Source organism: Taeniopygia guttata, chromosome 36, assembly GCF_048771995.1.
Source record: "Taeniopygia guttata chromosome 36, bTaeGut7.mat, whole genome shotgun sequence".
Classification (NCBI taxonomy): domain Eukaryota; kingdom Metazoa; phylum Chordata; class Aves; order Passeriformes; family Estrildidae; genus Taeniopygia; species Taeniopygia guttata.
In genome coordinates this window covers 1,070,994-1,086,639 of record NC_133061.1, presented here as the reverse complement: position 1 = coordinate 1,086,639, position 15,646 = coordinate 1,070,994, and the positions used below count along the sequence as shown (strand labels likewise).

Sequence of the window (15,646 nt, the reverse complement as noted above, 5' to 3'; positions counted from 1 at the left end):
TTCCATTCAATCCTCTCCCAGTCCCTCCCAGTCCCTCCCAGTCCCTCCCAGTCCCTCCCAGTTCATCCCAGTCCCTCCCAGTTACCTCATCCCAACCACCGCCCCTGTTGCGCCACATTGGGTGGGGGAGGGGTGGGGGGGTGGGGGAGGGGCAGCGGTCAGACCTGTCCGGGGGGTGGGGGAGGGGCGGAATGCGTCAGTGCCATATAGTGATCTATAGGCCCAACCCTGGGGCGAGGCCGTGCCAAATAGTGAGCCATAGGGTCAGCCTATAGGAACCACCTATAGGAACCGCCCTGCCACATAGTGAGCCATGGGGTCAGCCCATAGGGACCCCTCCCTGCCAAATAATGAGCCATAGGGTCAGCCTATAGGAACCACCTATAGGAACCGCCCTGCCACATAGTGAGCCATGGGGTCAGCCCATAGGGACCTCTCCCTGCCAAATAATGAGCCATAGGGTCAGCCTATAGGAACCACCTATAGGAACCACCCTGCCACACAGTGAGCCATGGGGTCAGCCTATAGGGACCCCTCCCTGCCAAATAGTGATCCATAGGGTCAGCCTATAGGAACCACCTATAGGAACCGCCCTGCCACATAGTGAGCCATTGATTTGCCCTATAGGGACCCCTCCCTGCCAAATACTGAGCCATTAACCCTATAGATCCGTCTGCCATATAGTGATCCATTAGATTTCCCATAGGGACCCCTCTGCCATATAGTGATCCATTAGAAACCCCTATAGACCCCCTCCATGCCAAATGTTGATCCATTTCCCCTATAGACAGTCACTGCCATATAGTTATCCATTATAATTCCCATAGGGACCCCCCCTGCCATATAGTGATCCATCAGAAACCCCATAGACCCCCTCAATGCCAAATAATGAGCCTTTACCCCTATAGACCCCTCCCTGCCAAATATTGATCAAAATCCCCTATAGACCCCTCTGCCATATAGTGATCCATGAATTTGCCCTATAGGGACCCCCTCCCTGCCAAATAATGAGCCATTAACCCTATAGACCCCTCTGCCATATAGTGATCCATTAGAAACCCCTATAGACTTCCTCCATGCTAAATAATGAGCCATTAACCCTATAGACCCCCTCTGCCATATAGTGATCCATTGGAAACCCCATAGACCCCCTCCCTGCCAAATAATGAGCTATTAACCCTATAGACCCCTCTGCCATATAGTGATCCTATGGAAACCCCCATAGACCCCTCCATGCCAAATATTGATCCATATACCCTATAGACCCCCTCTGCCATATAGTGATCTATTAGAAACCCTATAGACCCCCTCCCTGCCAAATATTGAGCCAGTTCCCCTATACACCCCTCTGCCATATAGTGAGCTATAGGAAACCCCTATAGACCCCCTCCATGCCAAATATTGATCCATTTCCCCTATAGACCCCTCTGCCATATAGTGATCCATTGGATTTCCCATAGGGACCCCTCTGCCATATAGTGATCCATTAGAATTCCCATAGGGACCCCTCTGCCATATAGTGATCCATTGATTTACCCTATAGGGACCCCTCCCTGCCAAATTATGAGCCATTAACCCTATAGACCCCTCTGCCATATAGTGATCCGTTAGAAACCCCATAGACCCCCTCCATGCCAAATATTGATCCATATCCCCTATAGACAGTCACTGCCATATAGTGATCCATTATATTTCCTATAGGGACCCCTCTGCCACATAGTGATCCATTGGATTTCCCATAGGGACCACCACCCAGTGGGTTATACTGGTTTATACTGGTTTATACTGGCAGTGCGCTCCGAAGATTCAGGACCCGCTGGGAACGACTGTTGGGGTCACTGGTTTATACTGGTTTGTACTGGTTTATACTGGTTTATACTGGTTTGTACTGGGGGAGCGCTCCCGAAGCCCCGGGACGCACTGGGAATGATTTAAGGCATACTGGTTTGTACTGGTTTATACTGGGAGGGCGCTCAGGACACTGCGGGCCCCACTGGGAACCATTCTGGGTGGTTCCGCTCTTACTGGTTTGTACTGGTTTGTACTGGGAAGTGTTCCGGGGTTGCCACATAGTGATCCATTGTTCCGCCCATAGTGCCAAATAGTGAGCCAAAGGGGCGGGGCCTGTGTTGGCCACGCCCCTTTCCCCACTGGCCACGCCCCTTCCTCCGATGGCCACGCCCCTTTTACGCTCCGCCGGCACTGGGAGTTACTGGGAGTTACTGGGAGCTACTGGGAGCCCCCGAGGAGGTACTGGGAGCACTGGGAGGGCGAACTGGGCAAACTGGGAGCATTGGGAAGGGGTTACTGGGCAAACTGGGAGCACTGGGGGGTTACTGGGAGCGCTGGGAGGGTGAACTGGGCAAACTGGGAGCACTGGGAGGGGCAAATGGGGTAACTGGGAGCACTGGGGGGTTACTGGGAGCACTGGGAGGGGGTTACTGGGCAAACTGGGAGCACTGGGAGCACTGGGAGGGGGTTACTGGGCAAACTGGGCAAACTGGGAGCACTGGGAGGGGGTTACTGGGCAAACTGGGAGCACTGGGAGGGGGTTACTGGGCAAACTGGGAGCACTGGGAGCACTGGGAGGGGTTACTGGGCATACTGGGAGCACTGGGAGGGGGTTACTGGGCAAACTGGGAGTACTGGGAGCACTGGGAGGGGGTTACTGGGCATACTGGGAGCACTGGGAGGGGGTTACTGGGCATACTGGGAGCACTGGGAGGGGGTTACTGGGCAAACTGGGAGTACTGGGAGCACTGGGAGGGGGTTACTGGGCATACTGGGAGCACTGGGAGGGGGTTACTGGGCAAACTGGGAGCACTGGGAGGGGGTTACTGGGTAAACTGGGAGCACTGGGAGCAATGGGAGGGGGTTACTGGTCATACTGGGAGCACTGGGAGGGGTGACTGGGGCTGCCGGAAGCGGGAACTGGGAGCACTGGGAGCACTGGGAGGGGTCACTGGGCAAACTGGGAGCACTGGGAGGGGTTACTGGGCAAACTGGGAGCACTGGGAGGGGTCACTGGGCAAACTGGGAGCACTGGGAGGCGTTACTGGGCAAACTGGGAGGGGTTACTGGGAGAACTGGGAGAACTGGTCTGGCGGGGGAGGAGCTGCTGGGACAGGCCCGGCCCGGGGGGACTGGGAGGGACTGGGATGAACTGGGAGGGACTGGGAGGGACTGGGAGGGACTGGGATCAAACTGGGAGGGACTGGGATCAAACTGGGAGGGACTGGGAGGGACTGGGATCAAACTGGGAGGGGTTACTGGGTAGGATTGGGGGTTACTGGTTTATACTGGGAGCACTGGGAGCCAAACTGGGTCATACTGGGACCACTGGGATCTATACTGGGAGCACTGGGAGCCATACTGGGAGCACTGGGAGCCAAACTGGGAATACTGGGAGAGGGTTTGGGTCATACTGGTCCATACTGGGAGCACTGGGAGGGGTCACTGGTTCATACTGGGAGCACTGGGAGCCATACTGGGAATACTGGGAGAGGGTTGGGGCCATACTGGTCCATACTGGGAACACTGGGAGGGGTCACTGGTTCATACTGGGAGCACTGGGAGCCAAACTGGGAGCACTGGGAGGGGTCACTGGTTTATACTGGGAGCACTTAGAGCCAAACTGGGAATACTGGTTTGTACTGGGAGCACTGGGAGGGGGTTTGGGGTCAAACTGGGAGCACTGGGAGCGGTTACTGGTTCATACTGGGAGCACTGGGAGCCATACTGGGAATGCTGGGAGAGGGTTGGGGCCATACTGGTCCATACTGGGAGCACTGGGAGGGGTCACTGGTCCATACTGGGAGCACTGGGATGGGGTTTGGGTCATACTGGTCCATACTGGGAGCACTGGGAGGGGTCACTGGTCCATACTGGGAGCACTGGGAGCCATACTGGGAGCGGTTACTGGTTCATACTGGGAGCACTGGGAGCGGTTACTGGTCCATACTGGGAGCACTGGGAGCCATACTGGGAGCACTGGGAGAGGGTTTGGGTCATACTGGTCCATACTGGGAGCACTGGGATGGGGTTTGGGGTCATACTGGGAGCACTGGTTTGTACTGGGAGAGGGTTTGGGCCATACTGGTCCATACTGGGAGCACTGGGAGCCAAACTGGGAATACTGGGAGAGGGTTGGGGCCATACTGGGAGCACTGGTTTGTACTGGGAGAGGGTTTGGGTCATACTGGTCCATACTGGGAGCACTGGGAGGGGTCACTGGTCCATACTGGGAGCACTGGGAACCATACTGGGAATACTGGGAGCACTGGGAGGGGTCACTGGTTCATACTGGGAACACTGGGAGCCATACTGGGATTACTGGTTTGTACTGGGAGCACTGGGAGGGGGTTTGGGGTCAAACTGGGAGCGGTTACTGGTCCATACTGGGAGCGCTGGGAGCCAAACTGGGAATACTGGGAGAGGGTTGGGGTCATACTGGTCCATACTGGGAGCACTGGGAGCCAAACTGGTCCATACTGGGAGCACTGGGAGGGGTCACTGGTCCATACTGGGAGCACTGGGAGCCATACTGGTCCATACTGGGAGCACTGGGAGCTGTACTGGGAATACTGGTTTGTACTGGGAGCACTGGGAGGGGGTTTGGGGTCAAACTGGGAGCACTGGGAGCGGTTACTGGTCCATACTGGGAGCACTGGGAGGGGTCACTGGACCATACTGGGAGCACTGGGAGCCATACTGGGAGCACTGGGAGAGGGTTTGGGTCATACTGGTCCATACTGGGAGCACTGGGAGCCATACTGGGAGCACTGGGAGCCATACTGGTCCATACTGGGAGCACTGGGTGGGGTCACTGGTTTATACTGGGAGCACTGGGAGCCATACTGGGAATACTGGTTTGTACTGGGAGCACTGGGAGGGGGTTTGGGGTCAAACTGGGAGCACTGGGAGCAGTTACTGGTTCATACTGGGAGCACTGGGAGCGGTTACTGGTTCATACTGGGAGCACTGGGAGCCAAACTGGTCCATACTGGGAGCACTGGGAGGGGTCACTGGTCCATACTGGGAGCACTGGGAGGGGTCACTGGTCCATACTGGGAACACTGGGATGGGGTTTGGGGTCATACTGGGAGCACTGGTTTGTACTGGGAGAGGGTTTGGGCCATACTGGTCCATACTGGGAACACTGAGAGGGGTCACTGGTCCATACTGGGAGCACTGGGAGCCAAACTGGTCCATACTGGGAGCACTGGGAGCCAAACTGGTCCATACTGGGAACACTGGGATGGGGTTTGGGGCCATACTGGGAGCACTGGTTTGTACTGGGAGAGGGTTTGGGCCATACTGGTCCATACTGGGAGCACTGGGAGGGGTTGTTGGGATATACTGGGAGATTTTGTACTGGTCTGTACTGGTTTATACTGGTTTATACTGGTCTGTACTGGTGTGAACTGGTTTATACTGGTCTATACTGGTTTATACTGGTTTATACCAGTTCATACTGGTCTGTACTGGTTTATACTGGTTTATACTGGTCCATACTGGTTTATACTGGTGTGAACTGGTTTATACTGGTGTGAACTGGTTTATACTGGTTTATACTGGTCCATACTGGTTTATACCAGTTCATACTGGTTTATACTGGTCCATACTGGTCCATACTGGTCCATACCGGTCCATACTGGTTTATACTGGTTCATACTGGTCCGTACTGGTCCATACTGGTCCATACTGGTTTATACTGGTCCATACTGGTTTAAACTGGTCCATACTGGTCCATACTGGTTTATACTGGTCCATACTGGTCCATACCAGTCCATACTGGTTTATACTGGTTCATACTGGTCCGTACTGGTCCATACTGGTCCATACTGGTTTATACCGGTCCATACTGGTCCATACTGGTTTATCCTGGTCCATACTGGTCCATACTGGTTTATACCGGTCCATACTGGTCCATACTGGTTTATCCTGGTCCATACTGGTCCATACTGGTCCATACTGGTTTATACCAGCTCATACTGGTCCATACTGGTTTATACTGGTCCATACTGGTTTATACTGGTTTAAACTGGTCCATACTGGTCCATACTGGTTTATCCTGGTCCATACTGGTCCATACTGGTCCATACTGGTCCGTACTGGTCCATACTGGTCCATACTGGTCCATACTGGTTTATACTGGTCCATACTGGTCCATACTGGTCCATACTGGTTTAAACTGGTCCGTACTGGTCCCCCAGGCCATGCCCGACCCCCGCCTGGACCGGGGCCGCTTTCCCTCCCTCCGCCTCACGGGGGCGCCGCGGGCCCCGCCCCCCTCGGGCCGCCGCGCGGGGCTGTGGCGCCGCCTGGCGGCCGCGGGCGGGAACTGCGGCTGCTGCGGCTGCTGCGGGCGGAGCGGCGGCGGCGGCGGAGAGTGGGAACCGATCCCGGGAGAGACGCCGGGACGGAGAACGGCGCAGCCAGTGCGGCCAGGTAAGGGTTAAACACCGGGGGGATTTTGGGGGGGCTCCGGTAACGGAGAGGTGCGGCCATGTTTGGTTAAATGGGGTGGGGGGGAACGGGGAAACCGTGAGGGGGTTTGGGCGGGAAAATCGTGAGGGGAAATCGTGAGGGGATTTGGGCGGGAAAATCGTGAGGGGGTTTTAGACCCAAAAATGGGGATTTTAGAACCAAAAAAAAGGGGTTTTAAAGGGGGAAAATGGGGGTTTTTGGGTTTTTTTTTTGGGGGGGGTTTGGGTTTTTTTTTTTGGGGTTTTTGGTTGGGGGAAAAAAGGGGATTTCTGGGAAAAAAAATTGGGGTTTTTAGGCAAAAATTTGGGGATTATTGAGGGAAAAATGGGGTTTTAAAGGGGGAAAAAGGGGATTTTGGGGGGTTTTTGGAGGGGGGAGGTTTGGGGTTTTCTTTTGGGGGGAAAAGGGGATTTGGGGAAGAAATTTGGGGGTTTGGGGGGAAAATGGGGATTTTAGAACCAAAAAAATGGGGTTTTAAAGGGGGAAAATGGGGATGGGGGAGAACCGGGATGGGAAAACCGTGAGGGGATTTGGGCGGGAAAATCGTGAGGGGAAACCGTGAGGGGATTTGGGCGGGAAACCGTGAGGGGGTTTTAGAACCAAAAATGGGGATTTTTGAGGTAAAAAAATGAGGTTTTAAAGGGGGGAAAATGGGGATTTTTGGGGGGTTGTTTGGGGTTTTTGGTTGGGGATTTCTGGGAAAAAAATTGGGTTTTTTGGGCAAAAATTTGGGGATTTTTGAGGGAAAAATGGGGATTTTTGAGGGGAAAATGGGGGTTTTAGAGGGTTTTTTTAGGGAGGTTTTGGGGTTTTCTTTTTTGGGGAAGAAATTCGGGGATTTTGGGAAGATATTTGGGGGTTTGGGGGGAAAATGGGGATTTTAGAGCCCAAAATGGGGATTTTAGAACCAAAAAAATGGGGGTTTAAAGGGGGAAAATGGGGATGGGGGAGAACCGGGATGGGAAAACCGTGAGGGGATTTGGGCGGGAAAATCGTGAGGGGATTTCGGCGGGAAAATCGTGAGGGGGATTTAGAGCCCAAAATGGGGATTTTTGAGGCAAAAAAATGGGGTTTTAAAGGGGGAAAATGGGGATATTTGGGGTTTTTTTTGGGGGGTTGTTTGGGGGTTTTGGTTGGGGGAGAAATGGGGGAAAAATTGGGGGGTTTTGGGCAAAAATTTGGGGATTTTTGAGGGAAAAATGGGGGTTTTTGAGGGAAAAATGGGGGTTTTAGAGGGGATTTTTTGGGGTTTTATTTTTGGGGGAAAAAGGGGATTTGGGGAAGAAATTCGGGGGTTTGGGGGGAAAATGGGGATTTTAGAACTAAAAAGTGGGGTTTTAAAGGGGAAAAATAGGGATTTTTGCGGGGGGGATTTTAGGGTGGTTCTGGGGTTTTTTTGGGGTTTTTGGTTGGGGGGAAAAATGGGGATTTCTGGGAAAAAAATTGGGGTTTTTAGGCAAAAATTTGGGGATTTTTGAGGGAAAATGGGGATTTTTGAGGGAAATATGGGGGTTTTAGAGGGGATTTTTTGGGGTTTTATTTTGGGGGGAAAAAGGGGATTTGGGGAAGAAATTTGGGGGTTTGGGAGGAAAATGGGGATTTTAGAACCAAAAATATGGGGTTTTAAAAGGGGAAAATGGGGATTTTTGGGGTTTTTTGGGGGGGTTGTTTGGGGTTTTTGGTTGGGGGAGAAATTCGGGGATTTCTGGGAAAAAAATTTGGGGGTTTTGGGAAAAATTTGGGGATTTTTGAGGGAAAAATGGGGGTTTTAGAGGGGATTTTTTGGGAGGTTTTGGGGTTTTCTTTTTTGGGGAAGAAATTCGGGGATTTTGGGAAGAAATTTGGGGGTTTGGGGGGAAAATGGGGATTTTAGAGCCCAAAATGGGGATTTTAGAACCCAAAAAATGGGGGTTTAAAGGGGGAAAATGGGGATGGGGGAGAACCGGGATGGGGAAACCGTGAGGGGATTTGGGCGGGAAAATCGTGAGGGGGATTTGGGCGGGAAAACCGTGAGGGGATCTGGGAGATTTTTTTGGGGTTTTTTTTTTGAAGATTTTTGGGTATTTTATGGGGATTTTTGGGGTGATTTGAGGGGATTTTTTGGTGAAGATTTTGGGGATTTTGAGAGGGATTTTTTTGGGGATATTGGGAATTTTTGTGGGGATTTTTTTGGGAATTTTGGGGGGAATTTTCAGGATTTTTGTGGGATTTTTGGGCTTTATTTTTTTGGGAAATCTCAGGGGATTTTGGGGTGATTTTGGGGGATTTTGGTGGGAATTTTTGAGGGGATTTTTTAGGATTTTTGGGGGAGTTTTATGGGGATTTTGGGCTGATTTCTTGGGATTTTGAGGGGGATTTGGGGGATTTTTGGGGACATTTTTTGGGGTTTTTTTTGGAAGATTTTTTTGGGGATTTTATGGGGATTTTTGGGGTGATTTGAGGGGATTTTTTGGTGAAGATTTTGGGGATTTTGAGAGGGATTTTTTTGGGGATATTGGGAATTTTTGTGGGGATTTTTGGGGGAATTTTCAGGATTTTTGTGGGATATTTGGGCGCTTTTTTTGGGAAAATCTCGGGATTTTGGGGGGGGATTTTTTTGGGGGATTTGGGGGTGATTTTGAGGGGGATTTGGGTGATTTTTGGGGAGATTTTTTTTTGGTTTTTTTTGAAGATTTTTGGGGATTTTATGGGGATTTTTGGGGTGATTTGAGGGGATTTTTTGGTGAAGATTTGAGGATTTTTAGGGGGATTTTGAGGGGGATATTGGGAATTTTTGGGGGGATTTTGGGGGAATTTTTTTGGGGGATTTGGGGGTGATTTTGGTGGGAATTTTTGAGGGGAATTTTTAGGATTTTGGGGGGAGTTTTATGGGGATTTTGGGCTGATTTCTTGGGATTTTGAGGGGGATTAAGTGATTTTTGGGGAGATTTTTTGGGGGGTTTTTTGGAAGATTTTTTGGGATTTTGGGGGGGATTTTATGAGGATTTTTTGGTGAAGATTTGGGGATTTTGAGGGGGATTCGGGTGATTTTTGGGGGGATTTTTTTGGGGATTTTTGGGGGAATTTTCAGGATTTTTTGTGGGATTTTTGGGCTTTTTTTTGGAAATCTCAGGGGATTTTGGGGGGGATTTTTTGGTGTATTTGGGGGTGATTTTGAGGGGGGTTTGGGTGATTTTTGGGGAGATTTTTTTGGGTTTTTTTGGAAGATTTTTGGGGATTTTTGGGGTGATTTTATGGGGGTTTTTTGGTGAAGATTTGGCGATTTTTTGGGGATTTTGAGGGGGATATTGGGAATTTTTGTGGGGATTTTTTTGGGAATTTTGGGGGAATTTTCATGATTTTTGGGGGATTTTTGGGCTTTTTTTTGGGGAAAATCTCGGGATTTTGGGGGGGATTTTTTGGAGGGATTTGGGGGTGATTTTAGGGGGATTTTGGTGGGAATTTTTGAGGGGACATTTTAGGATTTTTGGGGGAGTTTTATGGGGATTTTGGGCTGATTTCTTGGGGATTTTGAGGGGGATTTGGGGGATTTTTGGGGAGATTTTTTGGGGTTTTTTGTGAAGATTTTTGGGGATTTTGGGGTGATTTGAGGAGATTTTTTTGTGAAGATTTGGGGATTTTTAAGGTGATTTTGAGGGGGATATTGGGAATTTTTGGGGGGATATTTTGGGGAATTTTTGGGGGAATTTTCAGGATTTTTTGTGGGAATTTTGGGCTTTTTTTTGGGGGGGGAATTTTGGGATTTTGGGGTGATTTTGGGGTGATTTTGGTGGGAATTTTTGAGGGGACTTTTTAGGATTTTTGGGGGAGTTTTATGGGGATTTTGGGCTGATTTCTTGTAATTTTGAGGGGGATTTGGGGGATTTTTGGGGACATTTTTTGGGGTTTTTTTTTGAATATTTTTGGGGGGGATTTTATGGGGATTTTGGGGTGATTTGAGGGGATTTTTTGGTGAAGATTTGGGGATTTTGAGGGGGATTTTTAGGGGGATATTGGGAATTTTTCGGGGGATTTTTTTGGGAATTTTTGGGGGAATTTTCAAGATTTTTGTGGGATTTTTGGGCTTCTTTTTTGGAAAATCTCGGGATTTTGGGGGGGATTTTTTGGGGGGATTTGAGGGGGATTTTGGTGGGAATTTTTTAGGGGAATTTTTAGGATTTTTGGGGGTGTTTTATGGGGATTTTGGGTGGGATTTTGAGGGGGATTGGGGTGATTTTTGGGGACATTTTTTGGGGGGTTTTTTTGGAAGATTTTTTGGGGGATTTTATGGGGATTTTGGGGAGATTTTGAGGGGATTTTTTGGTGAAGCTTTTGGGGATTTTGAGGGGGATATTGGGAATTTTTGGGGGATTTTTTTGGGAATTTTTGGGGGAATTTTCAGGATTTTTTGTGGGATTTTTTGGCTTTTTTTTGGGAAATCTCAGGGGATTTTGGGGTGATTTGGGGGGATTTTGGTGGGAATTTTTGAGGGGAATTTTTAGGATTTTTGAGGGAGTTTTACGGGGATTTTGGGCTGATTTCTTGGGATTTTGAGATGGATTTGGGGGATTTTTGGGGATATTTTTTGGGGGGTTTTTTGGAAGATTTTTGGGGATTTTGGGTGGGATTTTATGGGGATTTTGGGGACATTTTTTGGTTTTTTTTTTTTTAATATTTTGGGGGGGGATTTTATGGGGATTTTGGGGTGATTTGAGGGGTTTTTTTGGTGAAGATTTGGGGATTTTGGGGGGGATTTTATAGGGATTTTGGGGTGATTTGAGGGGATTTTTTGGTGAAGATTTGGGGATTTTGAGGGGGATTTTGAGGGGGATATTGGGAATTTTTGGGGGGATTTTTTTGGGAATTTTTGGGGGAATTTTCAGCATTTTTTGTGGGATTTTTGGCCTTTTTTTTTGGGAAAATCTCGGGATTTTGGGGTGGGATTTTTTTGGGGGGATTTGGGGGTGATTTTGAGGGGGATTTGGGGGATTTTTGGGGAGATTTTTTTTGGGGGTTTTTGGAAGATTTTTGGGGATTTTGGGGGGGATTTTATGGGGATTTTGGGGTGATTTGAGGGGATTTTTTGGTGAAGATTTGGGGATTTTGAGTGGGATATTGGGAATTTTTGGGGGGATTTTTTGGGGGATTTTTGTGGGAATTTTCAGGATTTTTGTGGGATTTTTGGGCTTTTTTTTTGGGGAAATCTCGGGATTTTGGGGGGGGGTTATTTGGGGGATTTGGGGGTGATTTTGGGGGTGATTTTGGTGGGAATTTTTGAGGGGACTTTTTAGGATTTTTAGGGGAGTTTTATGGGGATTTTGGGCTGATTTCTTGGGATTTTTAGGGGGATTTGGGTGATTTTTGGGGAGATTTTTGGGGTTTTTTTTGAAAGATTTTTTGGGGATTTTATGGGGATTTTGGGGTGATTTGAGGGGATTTTTTGGTGAAGATTTGGGGATTTTGAGGGGGATTTTGAGGGGGATATTGGGAATTTTTGGGGTGATTTTTTTGGGGATTTTTGGGGGAATTTTCAGGATTTTTGTGGGATTTTTGGGCTTTTTTTGGGAAATCTCGGGGGATTTTGGGGTGATTTTGAGGGGGATTTGGGGGTGATTTTGGTGGGAATTTTTGAGGGAATTTTTAAAGATTTTTTGGGAGTTTTATGGGGATTTTGGGCTGATTTCTTGGGATTTTGAGGGGGATTTGGGTGATTTTTGGGGAGATTTTTTGGGGTTTTTTTGGAAGATTTTTGGGGGGTATTTTATGGGGATTTTGGGGTGATTTGAGGGGATTTTTTGGTGAAGATTTGGGGATTTTTAGGGGGATTTTGAGGGGGATATTGGGAATTTTTGGGGGGATTTTTGGGGGAATTTTCAGGATTTTTGTGGGATTTTTGGGCGCTTTTTTGGGGAAAATCTCGGGATTTTAGGGGGGATTTTTTGGGGGGATTTGGGGGTGATTTTGAGGGGGATTTGGGTGATTTTTGGGGAGATTTTTTGGGGTTTTTTTTAGAAGATTTTTGGGGGGTGTTTTATGGGGATTTTGGGGTGATTTGAGGGGATTTTTTGGTGAAGCTTTTGGGGATATTTTTGGCGATTTCTTGGGGATTTTGAGGGGGATATTGGGAATTTTTTGGGGGAATTTTCACGATTTTTGTGCGATTTTTGGGCTTTTTTTTGGGGAAAATCTCGGGATTTTGGGGGGGATTTTTTGGGGGGATTTGGGGGTCATTTTGAGGGGGATTTGGGTGATTTTTGGGGAGATTTTTTTGGGTTTTTTTTTTAAGATTTTTGGGGATTTTATGGGGATTTTGGGGTGATTTGAGGGGATTTTTTGGTGAAGATTTGGGGATTTTGAGGGGGATTTTGAGGGGGATATTGGGAATTTTTGGGGGGATTTTTTTGGGAATTTTTGGGGGAATTTTCAGGATTTTTTGTGGGATTTTTGGGCTTTTTTTTGGGGGAAATCTCGGGATTTTGTGGGGGATTTTTTGGGGGGATTTTTGGGGAGATTTTTTTGGGGTTTTTTTTCGAAGATTTTTCAGGATTTTATGGGGATTTTTGGGGTGATTTGAGGGGATTTTTTGGTGAAGCTTTTGGGGATTTTGAGGGGGATATTGGGAATTTTGGGGAGATTTTGGGGGAATTTTGGGCTTTTTTTTTGGGAAATCTCAGGGGATTTTTGGGGGGGATTTTTTGGTTTTTTTTTTAAGATTTTTGGGGATTTTATGGGGATTTTTGGGGTGATTTGAGGGGATTTTTTGGTGAAGCTTTTGGGGATTTTGAGGGGATTTTATGGGGATTTTTGGGGTGATTTGAGGGGATTTTTTGGTGAAGCTTTTGGTGATTTTTTTTGCGATTTCTTGGGGATTTTGAGGGGGATATTGGGAATTTTTGTGGGGATTTTTTTGGGAATTTTTGAGGGAATTTTCATGATTTTTGTGGGATTTTTGGTCGCTTTTTTTGGGACATCTCAGGGAATCTTTTGGGGATATTTTAGGATTTTTTTGGGGATGATCGTTACATTTTTAACCCTTTCCCACCCACACCCCAAACCCCCAATTCCCTCCCAGCCCGCTAAGCCCCGCCCCTTTCCCCCTTTTCCCGCCTCCCTATTGGCTCTGCCCACACAACGCTAAGCCCCGCCCCTTTTCTGTTCCCCGCAGGCCTATTGGCTCCGGTGTGGCTCCGCCCCGGCTCCTCGACCAATCGGACGGCGCATCACACGCAGGAGTTCCCGGCGCGCCCCCTGGTGGTGAGGCGGGGGCAGCGCTTCCACGTGGGAATGCGGCTGCCGAGGGAACCGCGCACCGGAGACGGGATCTGCCTGGAGCTGACGCTGGGTAGGGAAAAACGCCCGGAATTCGGGATAAAATCCGGGAAAAACACACGGGAATAACCGGGAAATAACCGGGAAAATCACACGGAAAATCACCCGGAAAATCACCCGGAAAATCGGGGAAAAATTCAGAAAATACTGGAAAAAAATGGAGAAAATTTGGGGAAATAATGGGTAAAAAACACAGGAAAATCTGGGGAAATAATGGGGAATTTTGGGAAATAACTAGGAAAATTACCAAAAATTACAGGAAAAATCACCGGGAAATTTGGGAAAAAATTCACCGGGAAATTTTGGGAAAATTTGGGAAAATAATTGAGAAATTCGGGGAAAATAACCCAGAAATTCAGGGAAAATCACTGGAGAAATAAATGGAAAAATCACCGGGAAATTCGGGGAAAAATTCAGAAAATCCCGAAAAAAAAAAGGAGAAAATTTGGGAAAATTTTGGAAAAAAACAACCAGGAAAATTTCCAAAAATTACAGGAAAAATCACCAGGAAATTCGGGGAAAATTTCAGAAAATCCTGAAAAAAAATGGAGAAAATTTGGGAAAATTTTGGGAAAAAAACCCAGGAAAATATGGGAAAATAACCAGGAAAATTCCCAAAAATTACAGGAAAAATCAGCGGGAAATTCGGGGAAAATTTCAGAAAATACTGGAAAAAAATGGAGAAAATTTGGGGAAATTTTGGAAAAGAAACCCAGGAAAATCCGGGAAAATAACCAGGAAAATTCCCAAAAATTACAGGAAAAATCACCGGGAAATTCAGGGAAAATTTCAGAAAATACTGGAAAAAAATGGAGAAAATTTGGGAAAATTCTGGGAAAAAACAACCAGGAAAATCCGGGAAAATAACCAGGAAAATTACCAAAAATTACAGGAAAAATCACCGGGAAATTCAGGAAAATCTCCGGGAAATTTGGGAAAAAATTCACCGGGAAATTTTGGGAAAATTTGGGAAAGTAACTGAGAAATTCGGGGAAAATAACCGGGAAATTCAGGGAAAATCACTGGAGAAATAAATGGGAAAATAACCGGGAAATTCGGGGAAAATTTCAGAAAATACTGGAAAAAAATGGAGAAAATTTGGGAAAATTGTGGATAAAAACCCCAGGGAAATCCAGGAAAATAACTGGGGGATTTTGGGAAATAATCAGGAAAATTACCAAAAATTACAGGAAAAATCACCGGGAAATTTGGGAAAATCACCGGGAAATTTTGGGAAAATTTGGGAAAATAATTGAGAAATTAGGGGAAAATAACTGGGAAATTCAGGGGAAATCACCGGGAAATTTGGGGGGATTTCAGAAAATTAAGAAAAAAACAAAAAGAGAAAATTTGGGAAAATTTTGGAAAATATCCAGGAAAATCCGGGAAAATATCCAGGAAAATTTCCAAAAATTACAGGAAAAATCACCGGGAAATTCAGGGAAAATTTCAGAAAATACTGGAGAGAAAATGCAGAAAATTTGGGAGAATTTTGGGAAAAAACAACCAAAAAAAAAAAAAATCACCGGGAAATTCGGGGAAAATTTCAGGAAATCCTGAAAAAAAAATGGAGAAAATTTGGGGAAATAATGGGAAAAAAACACAGGAAAATCTGGGAAAATAACCAGGAAAATTACCAAAAATTACAGGAAAATCACCCAGAAAATCAGGGAAAAATTCAGAAAATACTGGAAAAAAATGGAGAAAATTTGGGAAAATAATGGGAAAAAAACCCAGGAAAATCTGGGAAAATAACCAGGAAAATTTCCAAAAATTACAGGAAAAATCAGCGGGAAATTCGGGGAAAATTTCAGAAAATCCTGAAAAAAAATGGAGAAAATTTGGGGAA

The 15,646-nt window shown here is 47.2% G+C and overlaps 1 protein-coding gene across 1 annotated transcript in view; it reads left to right on the top strand.

Annotated features, from left to right (window-relative positions):
• The first annotated feature begins 2,164 nt into the window (after nucleotides 1-2,164).
• Nucleotides 2,165-15,646, top strand: part of TGM1 (transglutaminase 1) — a 57,841-nt gene continuing 44,359 nt past the window's right edge. The window contains exons 1-3 of the mRNA XM_041712854.2: nucleotides 2,165-2,250; nucleotides 6,216-6,450; nucleotides 13,634-13,810. Of these exons, the coding sequence (XP_041568788.2) occupies nucleotides 6,219-6,450; nucleotides 13,634-13,810 (409 nt within the window). The 5' untranslated portion in view covers nucleotides 2,165-2,250; nucleotides 6,216-6,218. The remainder of the gene's footprint in view (nucleotides 2,251-6,215; nucleotides 6,451-13,633; nucleotides 13,811-15,646) is intronic.